Source organism: Mauremys reevesii, linkage group 2 (assembly GCF_016161935.1).
Source record: "Mauremys reevesii isolate NIE-2019 linkage group 2, ASM1616193v1, whole genome shotgun sequence".
NCBI lineage: Eukaryota > Metazoa > Chordata > Testudines > Geoemydidae > Mauremys > Mauremys reevesii.
Window position 1 is genome coordinate 78,204,180 of NC_052624.1, and position 18,723 is coordinate 78,222,902.

The 18,723-nt window shown below is 44.6% G+C and overlaps 1 protein-coding gene across 3 annotated transcripts in view; it reads left to right on the top strand.

Moving 5' to 3' along the window:
* The window catches only part of COL6A6 (collagen type VI alpha 6 chain), a 165,148-nt gene that overhangs the window by 41,180 nt on the left and 105,245 nt on the right, over nt 1-18,723 (top strand). Inside the window, exon 5 of one of the 3 annotated variants that reach the window (XM_039523217.1) lies at nt 481-620. The exons of the other annotated variants lie outside the window; for them this stretch is intronic. Within the exon in view, the coding sequence (XP_039379151.1) occupies nt 578-620 (43 nt within the window). The 5' untranslated portion in view covers nt 481-577. The remainder of the gene's footprint in view (nt 1-480; nt 621-18,723) is intronic. 3 annotated transcript variants of the gene reach the window in all.

Consider the following 18,723-nt stretch of genomic DNA (forward strand, 5'->3'; position numbering starts at 1 on the left):
GAAGCTTCTCTGTGCAGGGACTAAGCAAAATGAGGGCTAAGCCAACACTTGTGCTTTTTTCTCTCTGTGTATAAATATTTAAAAATAATAAAGGCTAGTCAGAAAAAGTGCCTGCAGGTTAGGGCTGAGGGAGCATTGTTAGGGTGCTAAGAGGTAGCTTGCACACTCCTGTATTGTACCTGTTCTGTGCCTACAGAGGGGATTTTGCTGCTGGAATCCAAGGCTGTCAAATGGCACCTTTCAGTTTTAGAAAATCATTTTTTTTTTAATTACAGTAGACTCCCAGTGTACTACCGCTGTCATTAGAGTTGGGTTGTGCATTCCATTCTGCATAGAGGTTAATCATTGGTTCATGTGATAGCCAATTTTCTGAAGAAAAGCTAGGAAGTTATAATTTTGGTTCAATCTCCTTCACATTAGATTAGCTGGGGGTGCATTAACAAAAACATTTCCTATTTCCTGGCTTCCGTTTATCCCTAGCTTTGAAATAGGTGAAGATATGTCAGGAGAACAGGAGAAGATGACATAGCTGATGCTCCATTTGCTTCTGTGAGGCATTGAACAAGGCTGATGAAGGATGGCAGAAGATATGTTTCACCCAGAAGACACATCAGCCCTTGGTAACTATCAATTTTAGGGCTCAATTTTAATAGAAGCTGAGCACTCGACTCTAGTTGAAGTCAACTGGAGCTATGGGTGAATGCTGCCAAAACATGACATGAAAGAATGTTCAGGCTGTTTTTAATGTAAGTAAGTGGGATGAAATAGCAAGCACTAACAGCTTGACCCCTTAAACTCCTATGAACAAGTCCAGTCATTCATACAATACTAAACTGAGGCAAGGACTCTCCTCCTTTCCTTGGCTGCTTCCATCGTCCTGACCCCTGCTCTTGCTTCCCTGGCCTTTCTTGTTCATACCTGAGGGTGGATGAAGAGCCTCTTGTTCTTTGCTCCCCTTCTCTCTGTCTCACCAGCCAGCCAGCCAGCCACAAAGCACGGAGCCACTTCATATCTCCATGAAGCTACTCCTGTTCTTCTCAGCCCCATGCTCTTTGTGGAGGTGGAGATAGGTTGAGCTGCAGGCCCGACAAGATAGTAAATTCTTGGCTAGAGAGAATACCTGGTGGGTGTGTCTGGCCTTGTTCTGAAAGGACTTGTTGACTGTGATCAACCTTCTTGATTCTTAACCTTCTTTTGGCTAAACTAAATAGATTGTTTCTTAATTTTCTCATCATAAGGCAGGCTTTCCAGACCTGGAATCATTCTTGTAACTCTTTACTGAATCCTGGCTGATATTTTTGCAACATCCTTTTTGAAGTGTGAACACCAGGACTGGACACAGTATTCCAGTAATGGTCTCACTAATACCAGCTCCTTACGCCTACTTGAGATTCCCCTACTCGTACATCAAGGATTATTAGCGCTCTGAGTGACAGCATCCCTCTGGAGTCTCTAAAAACATGGTCGTCCATAAAAACTACAGTACATGAGATAAATTATCTTATCAATAGATAGTGGAAATGAAAAATACAGTGGACAAGGCACAGAGAGCAGCACTGTGGTGTAAGGGGTAGAGCATGGTACTGGAAGTTTAGATACCTGTCTTCAATACTCAGCTCTGGCTCTCAGTATGTGACCTTGAGCTAGTCACAGAGGCCAAAATATTTAGATTTTCCGAGGTGCTGAGTACCCACAGCTCCCATTGAAGTCAGTATTTTAGAAATACTTTCACTTTTCTTTTTTAGCTACTGAATTTCCCTTATAAATATCTTTGAAAACTTCAGTAGAGGTTTCCTTATAATGCAGTGTGGATGCTCATTTGCTACTGCCTGTATGCCACCAGCCTTAAGATGTGTCTTTTATCTTTGATATTCCTGTTAGTTTTATGTCCATTTCTGATATATAGCTTTTGTTCACAACCTTAAGAATATCATAGCCCATTGTTTTTTGACTTTCAAAGGGGCCTGTAACTCCATGTCCCTGCACAAGCAGAACCAGAGCCGTTCCGCTGTGTTGGAATGGAGGTGAAATTTCAGCACACTAGAGAGAGGTTGTTTGGAGAGGGATCAGACTGGAGGAGAATTTGGGGCACAGTTGGTGGATGCACCACTTTACATATCTGTCACCTTTTTCTTTCTTTCCCCCTCATCCTGTGGAAGAGAGACTGGGACTAGCACAGACATGAGGCTGCATTAGCAGTGGCGGAGGATTTGTTCCCCTCCTGGTCCTTCTGCAGAGACAATGCACACTCCATTATCTCAGTTGATGGGCTATAGCTGGGAATAGACTTCAATGATAGTGTTGTAAAGGAACAAACTCCCTTAAATGCAAAGGTTATAGGAAAGAGGTACACAAAAGCAATATGATTCAGAGATGACCTTACAGCTTCATAAAGATGGGTGTTTTTTATCTTACATTGTAGATGGCTGGAAAGTTAGAACATTCTAAGTAAGAAGAAATAAACAACTCTCCATGGTTGTAGCATGAAAAGAGGTTGACAGTTATCCCTATTCTCCTCACTGTTCCATAAAATGATTCATTGCTGGGGATCACCAGATCAAAGTCTGGGTGTTTGCTGTAAAGTATACCTAGTATCGCTCCCATATTTATTTTTAAAGGAACATAAGAATTCCATTGTCTTCAAAAACTTGAAGATGCCCTCAAGGTCTGGTCTTGCAAAGTGGTAAGTGCCTTAGGATCAGGCTCTTGAGGGACCATGTTCTGTCTCCTTCTTCAGTTCAGTTGGGCTTTTTGCTGGTCGGTAAGAAGTGTGACATGAACTCTTTGTGTAACACTTTTATTTCAATTACTAAACTATACTGCAAGAATTGTGTGTGTTTCAATGGGACTTTACTTTCTATACTGCTTTTGCAGGTATAAACTATGCTGTGTAAAGATAGTAAGAAGGAGTTTTTGCTCCCTGTCATGCTTTTCCATACACACAGAAACCATATAATGTGTTTCTGAATGTAGTTTCCATTAACCTAAAATAATAAGTATACATCAAACTAATGTCTTTATCAAAAAGCACAGTGTGTGTCTCTTCTTTAACATGCATTGTCAATTCTTCCTCACAAAATGGTAGATGTTTTTGCAGACAGGAATACTCCTAAAAATGTAAAGGTATATTACAAAAAACCCCAAAATCTTATGTTTCATAGCTTCCTTGATCCCACTAATCCAATAATTGGATTTTAATGCAACTCTGTTCTGAAAAATAATGTAATGAGATTTTTATATACCACACTATATTACATTTCTTACTAATGCAATTGCAAATGTCATGAAAAAGACAAACTACTACACACATCCAGGTTTATTATACATTTACAAAGTTTCAGAAGAGGGCTGGTGCACAGAGAAAATATGTAACAAGAAGTGGGCATGTGCCATTGTCATTTTAACCACAAAGCTAAAGAACTTGAGGGAGTGGTGAGCCCATCAAAATACCATTCTACTGTACAGTCGTTAACATTGCTGAAAAGTTCCTGGATTAAACTCTTGAACCTGGAATTATGTTGTTCCCAATGTAACATGGAAAAAGTGCTTTAAAAATGTTTATTTTTTTATCTGTATGTTTACTCCAAAAGGAAAATTAAATTTTACTAGAATTACCACTGAAGTTAGCGGGAGTTGAAACCATTGGCTTCAGCGGGCTCAGTCTTTGATCTTTAGTACACTTTCAGAATAGGGCCCCACATCACTACCATTCCTGCACACCTTACCCTTATGAGTAGCCCCTTTGAAGTCAGAGACTTTTTACATGAGTAAGGTAGGTAGGATTTGAGCCCACAGTGTGTGTGAGAGAATGTGTGTAAGGGTGTGTGCAAAAATTGAAATTTGATGGCTTTTGGAGGGGCACATGAATACAACCAAAACCCAGGACCATTTGCTGCCATGCTTTGTGCTGCAATGATCCCAGACCATTTGCTACTGGCTTTGCATAGTAAAGTGCCCTACTGTGGAGGGACGAAATAAGGCAGCCCTCCCCAGAAACCTTCTGCAAAGGCTTTCAGAGTACCCCCAGGAGAGCTTCATGCCCCCCCTTGTTCCAGCTCCTGAGTGTGTGTATTTTATACATAACAAAATACTGTGGGAGATCGATAGAGGTGCACATACATTACACTGTTATATAATTGATAAATAGTAATATTAACCTCCTACATGGTCAGAGCATCCGTTTAACAATTTATAATACTTCTGATTTTGAAGCAAGAGAAGAATTGGAGCTGTGTGCTCATCATGATAGTTAGCAGCAGAGTCTTGTCCTATTATCATGCTATGAGCAGGGAAATGGTGAGTATAGTGGAAAGTGAGAAGTTATGTGCAATTCAATCGGTGGCTCAAGAGCTCTTTGCAACCACAGGTGAGTAGAGGACCAACAGTGAGGTTCTTAAGGAGTAATTTCTTTTCTGCACAATACCATCTTGCTTTCAGTTCTTTTTTAATACAATAGTCAAATAAAGTGACTACTGATCAGATTTGGCCCAGTTGTATATTGAGAGTCGATCAACTCAAACAAATCGCCACAGGACACTGCCAGAATTGACATACAAGGTAGAAACTTGGTTGTTGATGAGACCTCCTGAGACAATGATTGAAGTTTCATTTCTTATGTGATAAACATCATCCCATAAAAGTCGTATGATTTCAGTTAAGGGTGTGGACTTAGTACCTCACATAACCCTGCAAAGACTTTTCCTCGAAATTCTTTGCACATCAGTTAGAATTAGGGAAAAACTGGATTCTATACAAGGCTCTAACACATCCAGTATGGTGGCGGGTGAATCACTTAAACCAGAATTCTCCAGGGTGGATGTTAATGGTTTGTTCCGCGCTTTCTGGCCACTCAGCTAGACACACCTGGAGCCTGATTTTTTTTCCAGAAGTGCTAAGCATCTGTCCCTCCCTTTGGCTTACACTGGGAAATTTTAGTTTAGGTGACTTACCCAACATCACACATGAAGTCTGTAGCAGAGCCAGAGAGAGGTTTCCCTGAGTCTCAGTTCAGTGCCTTAACACTACTCTTTTTCTTGTAGCCCTCTCTGTCACTTGGACCTCTGCATCACTCAGTGCAGAAAATTGTAAGGTATGTGTGCAATAGCTCATATTGGCTTACAAGGCAGATATGTGGAGGGGGGGAGACAATGGAACACCAAAAATTATACAAACCTGCCACCCCTGGTCATAATGACGTAGATGGGGCTATTTGCCTGAGTTAAGTAACCAGGCTGTGACACCTTATATCACATAGTGTTCTAAAAATTAAATTTCATATTAGTTATTCTGTGGTACGGTTTCTGAAGAAATCGTTCTTTTTGGCCTCATTTGCTGGAAAGGAGAAATGTCAGTGGGGATTTCATAGCTTTAACATACTGACTTTTTCTATTCTATAAAAATAGATCTACAATAACATGATTTCTGTATCCAGTTATGAATTTCTTAGGAAATTTTGTAAGCTTGTAAAGAGAAGGGCTGGAATCCAATTTCACAAAGCACCAGACTCCACTTCCAATGAAGAAACTCTTAGGAAACAATAGTTTTAACGAAGGCATGCAGAAAAAAACCAAGCAATAACTTCAGCATTTGGTTTTAGAGTAAATCAGGAGATAGGTAGTTGAGTGATCATGGAAGGGTTCTACATTAAATATATCCAAATCCAGGTTTCTGCTATATTAGAGTTGATCTAAAATAAAAATAGATTGTAGGAATAATAATAATACCACCAAGTTTTTATTTAGCATGTAAGGAAGTGTGCTTGAAGTACTAAAGTATGACCCTTTTTTCTCTTCCCACCCCTATTACAATTAAAAACTAGTTTGTGGTGGTCTGAATTTTTGGAAACAATGTCTCCAATTTTTTGGGCCAGCAATATCTCTATCCACTACCTTCAGATCTTTATGCAAATATGAATGACCATCATATATCACCATTCTCTCACAGTATCAAACTGCTCCTTACTCAGCCCTAATTATCCTCTTAAATTGTTACTGACTCTGGTGACGCTCACAGAACAAATTCAGACCTGCTTTACTCACACTCTGTATCATAAGCCTTTTGTGTATCCATAATGTGAACCTTGGTCTTTCTTTTCTATCATTTCTACAAATAGGAGCTATTTTGTTATGTTGCCAAATAGTTGGAAAGGGTCTCAGGCTAAAAATGTCATCTCTAAATGTAGTGGGCCATATTTATCCAGGACATAACTGAAGTACAGGGAGGTATGTCCGGATGAATTTGGCCTGCTATATTTTGGTTCTGGCTTGTATTTGTAATACACATCTTGTAAGGCGATTAGATAATCTCTGTCCCAGGTACATTTGTTATCAAACCAAATTGAGACTGAGCATGAGACTGTATCAGGTGTAGTATGTTTTCCTGTGAAAACATTCAAGGGTGTGTTTCCCCACTAGCAATGGATTATTCCATCTTATTCATGCTATCCCCTGCTATGGTCTCTGCTGCAGCTGTTATAGAAACCTAGTTCCAGTGTAAGCCTCTGTTTTGCTTTGAATATGTGTCTGTGTGGATCCTGCATGAGATGCACATGTTCCTCATCTGTGCAAAATCCATCTTTGGAATGGCCATATCTATTAAGGCTGCTCATGTGACCTGTACCACCTCATGTTCCTGTGTGACGGCATAAAGAGCAGAGCAGCCACGACCCTCCCTCATTTCTCTTACCTCTTGTGGCTGGGAGATAGAATCCAGCAGTGTCTGACCTGCAGTTTCTAGAAGAATTTATTCTCCTCTAAAAAGATCTTTGATCCAGTTGGACTTCATAAAGATACTGACTAATTCAACAAATCCCTTATATAGTGGAGTCTAGTGCTTCATGCCAACTGCCATGTCTAATGGTGGACTCTAAGCCATCCAGATTTAAACCTTGACCATCTTGTGACAGACTCATCCCATGCATATGGGCACAGAAGGCAGAAGAGACAGCCAAATGGGAGTCGCTTTTCAGATGGATGCTCAGTTTCTTTCTGCTTTGCCTCCAGGAACTGTAAGTCCAGAGACTCATCTCAAGCTACATATATAAGACCCATCTATGAGGGTCACCTGAGACCTGGACGAACTGGCAGCTGCCAAACTGGAGAGACCCCTCAAGCAGGTACCTCACACATGGGTCCAGTTGCAAGAAGTCAAAAAGGGCACTGAAGAGACTGACAGTGGCAGACCCAGTATCCATAGCCTTGGCACTGGCAACCTCAGCGTTGACTCCAAGGACGACAGACCTGGTGCTGAAGACAGAGCACAAGCAAAAACTTGGCTCCAGGCACCACTGCAAATCACATGGTAATGGAGGACCTAAACACCAGTTTTCCAGAGACAAACCCTCCAAATTGTCTGTGTCAACTGCTAGAGATAGATGTTTAACTGCCAATGTAGCACAGAGAAAGGGTGGCCAGGTATCAACCTTGACAATGACACTGTCAGCCTTACATGTGCCAATGCAGGCACAGATCTTTGAACTCACCATGGTCCCACGATATATACTGGCTGAAAAAGTCTGTATTCCTGTGTGACAAGGTTGGGACTCACCACCTCTTGTTGGTTGTGTCTGGGAATTAGCTCAGTCCAGTGGAGCGCCCTCTCCTAGTGGTGTCCCACCCATTGTCTCGCCCTTGGTTGGCATCTGAGCCTGCGTCACTCTCTAGCTCGCAGCGTCCTTTTCCTGACCACTGCCCTCCGGCAGTGCCCCTCAGTCCATCCACACCCTCTGCCAGGGAGGGGGGTGGGGGTGATCAGCAGTCTTCCTACACCCCAGTCAGCCTGTCCAACCACACCCCCAAATTCTAATCCATCCTGTCAGGGATCTGGCGTAGTCTATGATGGCTGCTCCCACGGCCGATGGCTGGGTGTACTGCAATGGGGGAAGGGGGGAACACAGGCCCGCCCTCTACTCTGGGTCCCAGCCCAGGGACCCTCTGGCAGCAGCTTCGCTGTCTTCCTTCTTAACCCGCTAGGCCCTTCCCTTCAGGGCCTGTGGCCTGGCAGGCTATGGGCTAGAGTTCTCTTCTGCTCCCTGAGCCCGGCCAGCACTGCGCTGTCCTCGGTGCTAGTCTCCCAGCTCTGGAGATTGATCTTCCCCTGTCAAAGACCTGGGACAGACTGACTGCTCCCTTCCTGGGCAGCCTTTATATAGAGCCAAGCTATGCCTGACTGGCTGTCTCCAATCTTGGCTCCGATTGGCTCCCAATAAACCCTTCTCTAACTGGCTGTCAGTCTGCGCAGGCCCACTGGCCGGCCGCAGCCCACACTCTCAAGGGGTGGGGCAGTTGCCCCACTACACCCCACCAGAGACATCTTCCACACCAAGACTGCAGCTGGCACCAGCTCCCTCAGCACTGAGGTCATGCTACCCTAGAGAATCACCATTTAAAGAAATATACTCTTCATTGCCTTCACTGAGATACTTGTCACCAACATCAAGCCAAGATTCATCCACCTGTGGTCGGGAGGGAGCACCACTGGAGGCTTCCTGTTCAGGGTCTCATCACAGACAAGGCTGAAGCGACAGTGGGCTGGACAAAACTTATACAGCATGTCACTATTGGCCCTATTGGCCATACTGGGGACCACCATCACACATGCCTCAGTACAAATCCCCCTCTCACCTGTTATGGAAGAGGAAGATATCTCACTCCCTAGTAGCATCGCTAACCAGGCCTCCTATGCCAGACCCAAGATCAGGTCTCTGCAAATAGATTGAGGCAACACTGGAGGAACCTCTGCAATCTCCTCATCTGCTGACAGTCTTCATCTTCATCAGATGAAGAAGTGGCACTGGCACCTGATAACATAAGTGTGCCAAGACCTTTTTGACCCAGATCACTGAGACCATAGACATTGGTCAATCCTTGATATGCCTGTTTGGGCAGCCAATCTAGGACTGCATCAAAAAGGGCATACTTGAGCCAGTGAAGAGACTTTGGCAAACCACAGCCACTCTTCCTCATCCTCAGCTCTCATCCAAGAGGTTTGAAAGAAGGCCCTGTTTGTAAAAATATTTTTTTTCATATGGGAGAGAGTGGCTGTCTTTCTATCAAAACTCCCAAAGGATAGTAAAGAGGAACCGAGATATGTCATAAAGGTGGGCCAGATGATCAAAAAAATCCTTTTAGAAGTGGCCATGGATGCACTGGATGTGGTTGCCATGTTGCTGGCCACAGCCATCATCATGAGACAGGCCTTGTGGCTTCAAGCGCTGGAATCCCTAGAAAAGAGCAACACACTGTAGAGGACCTGCCAATGGGAGAGCTGGAGCTCTTCAGCAGCCAAACAGATGAAGCGCTTCTCTCTCAAAGGTTCTAAGGTCACACAGCAATCACTGAGGATTTACACATGAGGGCCCTTCCCATACAAATACCAGCCCCAACAGAGAAAGAGAGCTCCCTTTTAGCACCAGATTCAACAACTGGAGGACTCTCTCAGAAAAAAACCCAGTACTCGGGGAAGTGACAGTCATCCTCCTCTGTTGCAAAAATGGCACTGTAGGGAGGCGCCCTGGCTCCCCGCCGCACCTGAGAAGGACGAACCAGACCAGGCGCCGGAGTGGGTGGAGCCACCGCCGCCTGTCCCCACCCCCCAGAAGTCAAGGGGCGGGACAGGAAGTATAAAAGCCCGGCCCCAGCGCTCAGTTAGAGGAAGGCTGCCGGAGAGGACAGACGCCAGTGCTTGAGCTCCCGCCGGGCCCAGCCTTCCCCCTGCCAGGTATCCGGAGGAGCGCTGGCCTGACCGTCCCCGGGCCCGGTATCCAGAGGAGCTGCCTGAGCTCCCCTCTTCCCAGTATCTGGAGGAGCCCATGGTTTGGGACCCACCGGATGACGCCGGCGAGAGACAGGTACCTAGGGAGGGGGAGATTGGAAGCGGCTCCAGGAGACCCCGAGCCGATGTCAGTGTGTTGTGGCCAGGATCCCCAACGACTGCAGCAAATCTTTGCCGCTGCTAGGGCGCCGGGCTGGAACGCAGTGGAGTGGGAGGGCCTGCATTCCCCTGCCACCCTTCCAAGGGTGGCAGACTCCCCCTTCCCCCTGGCCTGAGCAGGGCTTAGATACTGTGTTTGCTCAGCCCTGCTGAAAGGCCTGAGCCTGAACTACTACTGCCCCGCCCTGCCCAAGGGCCTGGGCTTAGATACTGTGTTTGCTCAGCCCCTGCTGAAGGGCCTGAGCTAGGACTGCTTGTTGCCCCGCCCTGCTCCAGGGCCGGGCTTATAGACACTGTGTTTACTCGGGCCCTGCTAAGGGGCTGGGACTCTGCCTTGTTTAAAGACTATTGATTTGCTCAGCCCCTGTGGAGGGGTCTGAGCCCGAGACAGACTGCTATCTGTAGGGAGGCGCCCTGGTTCCCCGCCACACCTGAGAAGGACGAGCCCCTTACCGGACCCTTACAGGCACACTCCCAGAGGCAGCAGATTTGATGGAAAGGATGGGAACCACACTAGAGGAAACCTAGGGCTTCCCAACATCTTTTGGAAGCTGCCTTGCACTCTTTCATTGGGCTTGGTCTACAGTCATGGCCAACAAATGGTCACTGCACATCTCCCATGGCTCCTATCCCCTTATCCAGCTCCCACTCTTTACCATACTCCTTCATGGACCCTTCTTAGAAGAGCTACTGCCAACATAAGTGGCCTCATTGCTTTATCTAGGAGCCATAGAAAATTACTGGAGGAGTACAAGAGAAGAGGCTTTCATTTCCAATATTTCCTTATTCTGAAGAAAAAGGGGTTCTCTCTTCTATCCTAGACCTGAGGAGAGTGAATTACATAGGCTGCCTTAGAATCAGGATGGTCATTCTTGCTCAATCATTCAGGCCTAATGACAGCAATTCTGGATCCCAGGGCCAGGGCCCTCCCTAGAGGGGGTGTGGAGCCCAGGATGGAAGTGATTAAACCATCACTTCCAGGACTGACCGTGCTGGCCAATCTCGCTGGTCCACGGGGCCTGGAGCAGTCGTGCACGCCTAGAAGTCCTGTGGCCAGGCCCATTGCCTCCCCCCCCCCACCATCAGCTGGCCTGCCATCATTCCATCTCTTCAAGCTTAAGACTGGTTTGTGGCCCTCAACTTAGAGGTTGCATACTTCCATATAACTCTCCACCTGTGGCACATGAAGTATCTGAGATTCACAATAATTCAATCAATATCAATAAAAGGTATTGCCTTTCAGATTTTCCATAGAACCAAAGGTCTTCACAAAATACCTACCTAAGGTGGTGACACATCTGAAGATAATTGCATCCACACCTACCTTATCTCTACAGAATAGAAAAATTCAGTATTGATGTGCCAAGTCAGAGCCCAGCATAGACATAGAGGGGCCTCAAGTTTATCATATGAAGTAGGTGGGTGCAGGGCCTGGGATGGAAGTGACAAATCCATTACTTCTGGGACCAGCCGCACTGGCCAATCACGCCTCCCAAAGTGCGGGGCCTGGAGCAGTTGTGTGTGCCTAGGAGTCCTACGGCCAACCTGGGCAATTTAAAAGGGGTCCAACAGCCTCATTTGACATACAAACTTGCCTTATTCGCTGTCCATCCTGTGCAGTGAATGGTTCTGTGGAAAATATAGCATATGCTCATATAATCAGTAGTTTCACTCAATTCAATAAATTCACTAGAAACAACATATCCAGCATGATGTACAGAGGCTCACTTTGTAATATAACACCTGTAAAACAGAGTTGATTATATTACCAGGTAAAGTTTCCAAAAGGAAACACAAAAAAGTTCACTATTGTAATGATTTATTGTTTTATCCCTTATAGTTACATGGTAATGATTTGCAAACCAGTTAAAACTTCCAAAATAAAAAAGAGTGAGTTATTTAAAAAAAATAATGTAGTCCTGGACTGAATCTTGGGTTCATTGAAGTCAACCTTTGAAATCAAGTCTCTCATTGACTGCACTGGGGGCCAGGATATACTGGAAGGAATAATGCTGCAAGAGACAGGAGGTCAGGCAGCTTGATCCATGTGTTTTTTCTGGCTCTGACTATAGTATTTGGCTCTGTAACCCAAATTTACATAAAATCTCTAAAGGTTCATCAATGTCAGACTACTGAGTATCATTTCCTTTCTGCGTCTCTTCTGGCTATTCAGTTTGCCAGATATATTGGCTGGCTTTAATACACACATGTAGGTTTCTCTTATAAGTTATGCAAGTCAACTTGGCTGTTAGAATCAGATTCTTAACTCATTCGTCTCCCCACTTTCTGTTTTACTACTTGAAGTTCATGCTTCTTGCCCACACTCCTAAGGTGTTTCACAGCTCTACCTCTCCCTACCTATCCTGCTCTTTTTCTCTCTTGTCATCTCCTGCCTCTCCCACTCTGCCAGCAATGCCAACCTCATCTTTCTGTTTGTCAGTTTTTCCACAGCATTCCCGGACCTTCTTCCATGGCACCACTAGCAAAGAGAACCCCTTCCTGAATTAATTCCTACTGCTACTACTCTCCTCGCCTTCAAATTCTTCTCAACATATCCCTGCTATGATGCCTACAAAACATCAGCCAGTGAACAATGGTTTGTGCCCCAGTTGGGGATATAGGATTTTATTTAATTAAAATAAATTAAGAATATAAAACTAACAAAATACTTGTTGTGCAACAGCTCACTTAAATTCCTGTGATAGTTACCCTTGTCCTTCCTCTCTTGCTTTTGATTGTCATACTTGCAGTTACATCTTGTCTCAAACTTGTGTGTGTGTGTACTGTGCCTAGTATAATGGGGTCATTTGGGGCCTGGAGAAAATATTTCAACAGAGATAACAACAAAGAACTCACTACTAATATAGAAATTAAATTGTTGCTCCCAGTGCCAATGAACTTTTAGCGGTTTTAATGCTGTTAGCCAAAAGGAGATGTTTTCCCAATCTCAGATGAACAACAAAGTAGGCAGGGTTTTTCTACAAAATAAACTCACTAGCAAATATTTTGCTGTGGAGACAGAACAGCTGCTGTGGTCAGAAAGTTAAAAGCCTGGAAGTGATTGTACTCTAAGCGTTAAATTGAGAACTTCTGCCTGTGCAAGGGAGTCAGGGAACACTGTTTCCTTCAATATCACAGCTTATGGGAAGTTCTGCTCTCCCCCTTATCCCCCACTTCCTATTCCTGAAGTTGATACTTCATTGGCTGCCCTTGCAGAAGCTGCTGCATATAAATGAGCAATGTGTCAGAGGGCACTTTCATATCAGGAAAAGAAAGCTCAGTATCAGGTTACAAAAAGCAGAACTACTGGTGCCATGGGTCACTTGTCACTGTAAGTTCATAGCTCTTGAGGCTTCAAAGACTATTTTATATCGGTTTTTCTGTTGTGCTCGTCGCTATAGTATCTAAGTGCCTTCCAGTAGTGTATAGCACAACTTGACTAACATCTGTGCCATGTTGTTTGTTTTCTCATTCTCTCTTAGGGGGAAGAAGTATGTGCAGGGAATGTCTTGTTTTTGTAGGGTTTGGTTTGTTTGTTTTAACATATGTGTTGCTATGTGTTTGTTAGAGAAGGCAAGGTCAAAGATAAGGATCTTGCACTTGGAGCAGAAGTGGTGAGATCTCTGAGGTCCTTAGCTCCTGTGAGAGTTCATTCCACTGTCTCAGACCAGCCACTGAGAAAGTTCTGACTCCTGCACAGATGAGCTTTACCCACAATCCACGTTAGTTATCTAAAGTGTGAGAGAGGTAGTTTTGCAGAATGAAAATTAAATTTTGTCCTCTGTTTTACTTGTGTAGTTCACATTGGTTTGAAATTTGGTGGTTTGGCTTAATTTGCATAAAAACTAAGAAAACACATGAAAGTACATAAAACATGCATAAACAAGGTAGACGAACAAAATGTCATCCAAAAAAACCTCAAGTCTGTTTAGCCTTATTTATAAAGCAAATTGAGCATTTGCGTTGACTTGTGCAATTCTTAGCATTAATATAAACATCGAGATATTTTCTCTAGTTCAAGTAATTGTGGGTGGTCTGAGCTATTGGACCAATGGTGGTCACCATTAAACTCATGCATTCCCATTCCAATCAGCGCAGTTGCATGGGTATAAATGAGGACAGAATTTGGCCTTGGAAAGTAAAGCTGTAAGACGTATGTAAAACCTGTTAAGTGAGATTTCAGATTCTGTTGTATTAATGGCATCAGAGAGCATCAATTTTGAAAATTACACAGCTCCACCCAGGTGCTTGATTTACTTTGGAAGCCTAAACAGACTTTTATTGAAATATTTTCTTAGGTGCTGTTTGAACTTCGGAAGCGAGTGCCTTTGATAGCTTCACCCCTCCATGCAGAAGGGAAGGTAGGGCTGTAAGAGCGGCTATGTAAGAAGAACCACCTGCATTCTGAAGTGGCTCCAGTGCCCTCTACCATTTACCTCCCAAACATAAAGAGAGATCATATCAGCTTTGCTAAATTGTCACCAAAGCTTGCCAACCCCAAATAAAAATGACTAGCTCAGCCTGTTTGATCCAGAAAACTTTAGTGAGGATTGTGCAAAGCTGCCTTTAGTCATCCATACTCTTCATGTCACTGCTGCTTGGAGAGGAGAAAAGGGGAGGCAGGGAAGTGCTGGCGGTTATGGGAGAGTTGCTGGCTGGTGGGGATACAGGAAGTAGATGGGGAGAAGGTGCTGGAGCTGCCTCAGAATGCACAATGCTCCTTGTACAGGGTCTGGTTTCCGTGGGCTTTGGATCAATGGAAAGAGTCCCATTGACTTCAGCAGGTGTGGATTAGGCTCCTATAGCAATACTGAGATCCTCGTACAGCCTGCCCACCTCCCAAGTCTAGCTATGTTTTGAGAGTCTCTCAATATTTGGGTTGGCTAATGATTCTGATGAATTTCTGATTTACAGAATTGCCAGCCTTCATGGGTCAAAAGTCATGAGTCAAACTCCAAACATCGTGAGGTTCTTTTTTTAATTGTGTGTTGACTTTCCAATACTGGAACAGTGGGAGTGAACTTTTCTCCACAGCCATGAGGGCTAGAAACTCAGCTTTATTTTTTTTAAGTGAGATTCTCATGCAATCATTTGATAACTTGATTAAAGCGGCTGGGACTTTGTCAAGCAATAAATATTGTGAGACACACATTAATACAGCATTGCCAACTCTTGTGATTTCACCATGAGTAATATGACTTTTGGCTGTTGCTGGAGCCAGTCTCAATATAACAGGAGAAGGAGCAGCTCTCATGGAGTTTCCAGCTTGCTCAGGAGCAAAAACCTCTCTGATTGGCTGCCCTCCCCAATCAGGACTAGTACAGGAGGCTGGCAGAGCTGTCTTCCCTATCCTGGAGAGTAGACAGAAGATTTTTGGGAAGGGAAGCAGAAGAGGGAGCAGCTGATGGTATTCTCATTGGGTGGCCTGGGAGGAGGAGGGAATTGCTGGAGGTTCCTACCCTCCCCCCAGGATTGGGAAGCAGAAAAGGGGACCCTGCAGCAGGTGCACCCCACCCCCTACGCCTTGGAGAGGGACACAATGAACCACCAGAGGTACACTGGGCAGGGCAAGGGGCAGATGTGGAGTTGGAGACCTAAAATTGATGTAGGGGTTGTGGGGAGTATAATTAGTTGAGGGATGGACAGATGTGAGGCAGGGAACAGAGAAGAAAAATCAATGAGAACAATGGTTTTGGGGGAAGAAACTAGAAGCTCCACACCATCAGGCAGCAGCTAAAGCTCCATATCAGAGGCCAAAATCACCTTATGCGCTATGTTTGGGAGAGCTGGGATCACTAACTGTCTCACACAGTGATTCACAAATTAAAAGACAGACCAAACACCATAACCTAATTTTTAAAAGAAGTCATGATTTTGGGCCTTGTTTAGAGTTTCCAACCCCCCAGGACTGTCCTGGAGTCTCCCAGAATTAAAGATTAATCATGTGATGAAACCTCCAGGAATATATCCAGCCAAAATTGGCAACCCTAGCCTTGTTGGAAATAATTTTCCTAATAATTTTATTAAGGTTTACCATGACTCAGATTCCACACAAGCATTCCTTTGTTAGTCAAAGGCCACATCCAAAATATCAGCTTAAGTATTTTCACCGTTATATTCTATATCCATAGCAACAATACAGTTATAAGCATTGGCCAATATACTTACAACAGGATCAGGAGGTGCCTTCCCATCATGGCATGACTTTAGAGCAGGTAAGAAAAGGTCTGACAAAAAAGTAGCTAGGATACCTTCCATTTTACACACTATAACAAACAAGTGATGTCACCCCTGGTCATTGGACCTTATTTAAAGCCAGCTGAATCACTTTAGAGCTGCACTCTGCTCTCTTCAAGGCTCATTTTTTCCTTATCTCACTTTGCCATATTTCCCCCTAACTACTAGGCTAAGCATTTCTCTATAATAAATTAAACAAACATATAACCAATTATTTACTGCACTTGATACCCAATTAACCATGTTTTCTTTGTTTGTATTACTTCAGCTCAATCCTTCAATAAGATAATGCTGCTATTCCAAAGAGTCACTATACGTTTAACACAAATAACCCTCTTTTCTCATGATTTCTTTTTTTCTTTTTGCTCACACACTTTGGGCCTGTTGCTCATGCTAATATCCAAACTCAATTTAAAACCATCGTTCACTCAGGCCTAACATGGGTCTATATTCCTCCAGGCCCAGCTAATGCTATTTTGGAGTCTAACTCCTGATGTTTTGAAATTTTGGGGTTGGCAATACCGATAACATCACTCAAGTTAGCAACAGTGGATTTCTGCTTTCAGACCAGTGACATTTTGTCCTAATCCAAAATGGCCACCAACTCCAATTGCTATCAGTGGGACTGACTTCCCACAGCATGGTGGCTGCCGTTTCCCTACAGCCTTTACACATCAAAGTGATGATGCCCCATTAAAGAGGGCCACCATCTCTGATTGTTTTTCATGGGGCTGAAGCCAGGTTCCCTCAGGGAAGTCACAGTGACTCCTTAGTCACCATATGAGGACCAGGCAGGGGACAAGAGAACATGAAGGAGCTGGAAATGAGATTGTGGTGGTGGTGGCCATAGGTGAGTGTTAAGAAACTGTACAGGAAACTGAGGAGTCTGAGGGAACAAGAGTAAGGCTAAGGAGATGCAGGAATATGTCTGGAATATGTGGAGACTGAGGGGGTGCAGAGGAGTGTAGAGAGCAGGCAGCAGATTTAAAGTGAGTTCAAGGCAGTGGGGAGGCAGATTGAGGGTGTTCCAGCAGAGCATGGGGTCAGACTAAGAGGTGCAGAAGTATGTGGGGGCAGGAGGAGCCTGAAGGGTGGGGCAGGAGAAAGTGGCATGACAGAGAAGGAGAATATGATGAGTAGGAAACTGAGAGGGGCAAGAGAAGGAATTAGTAGGTGTAGGATATAGGTGGTGGACAGGAGACTGGGTGAAAGATGAGTGTGAATGAAGTGGCTGGCTATCTTGTCTAGTTAAGGAGGGAGACTGGCCTCCCAAACTACTATATTTCATTGTAGTTTTTGCCGTGGGGTATTTAAGGCTCATGGTTGTGCTGCTACACCCAGGCTAGTGGTCTTCTGGGGCTGGTACAATAGTCAGCAGAAGCTAGTGAAAGTACAAGAGAAGACACAACAAAGCAGCACACATCCTTGGATATGTGTGTGTGGTGAAATCACCACGAAGAGGACACAGGCACGTACTAGCAGCACCTCTTCTCCTTGGGCGTTTGAGAGGAGCCTCTGCAATCCACTGTCTGCTGCCAACCTGTAGCCGGGGACAAGAGGACCGCAGAGCTGGGAGCACTCTGTGGAGCTGCCCTCCACAACCACTGCCACTGCCTGAGGCAAGCCCACAGGCTGAGAGGAGGAGCGAGGAAGCCTGAAGAGGAACTGAGTTACCACGGCCTTTACCGTTGCTGCTGCTCCCTGACGGATTTGCAGGTAGTTTCCTGGCTCTTTTGGGGTTGGGGATGGAGAGCAAAAGTAAGGGAGTGGGGGAGAACAGGAGGCAGCAACAGGCAGTAAGGGGAATAAAGGGGAAAATAGGACTGGGGAGAGGAGGGGGGGGCAGGGGGGCAAAGGATACTGTTTGTGAGAAAGACACGGATAGAGCAAAGGGGCGCTTTGGTTGTGAATTGTGCCATAACTGATGGATTACAATGGTTCTTAAGTATAAAACCTGTTTGGAGAGGATGTTTTTTCACTGTTTGAGTCCAAATAAGCCAGTTTTGCAATTTAATTCAGCTAATGAGAAAAGATCCCTAAAATCAGGTTTTATGGCTAAAAGCCATTATAATCCATCACTTGCTGCACAACAGGCCAAAAAAACCCAGGTGTTCCACACGTTGGTCATTTGTCATATATTTTGATGGCGTATGCCACATATTGGCGGGTTGAGAGGTTTGCTTGCATCCCTGGCCCTCCCTTTCTTGCATGACAGGGAAAAACTCTAGGAGAAGCTCAGAGGTGGTATCAGGGAACCACCTACGCTGTGAGGCAGCTCCCAAGAGTGGTTGACACAGGGCTGCTCCAGGCTGCACTGCTCCCTGAGGCCTCCAATCAGCCCTGGAGAGAGATGCACTGGATTTACCTCAAAGTAGCAAACAATACTGTTGGGAGATTAGCAATGAGAACCCTTCCCACACCAACCTCAGTGAACACTGAAGGACCAAAAGAATTTCCTGATGCAAAATAGAGTTTAATAAAAAAAAATTGTGGGGAAAATGTAATTTAAATGACTGTATGGGAAGTTTCTAAACAAAAGGACACTTTCCATGTAAT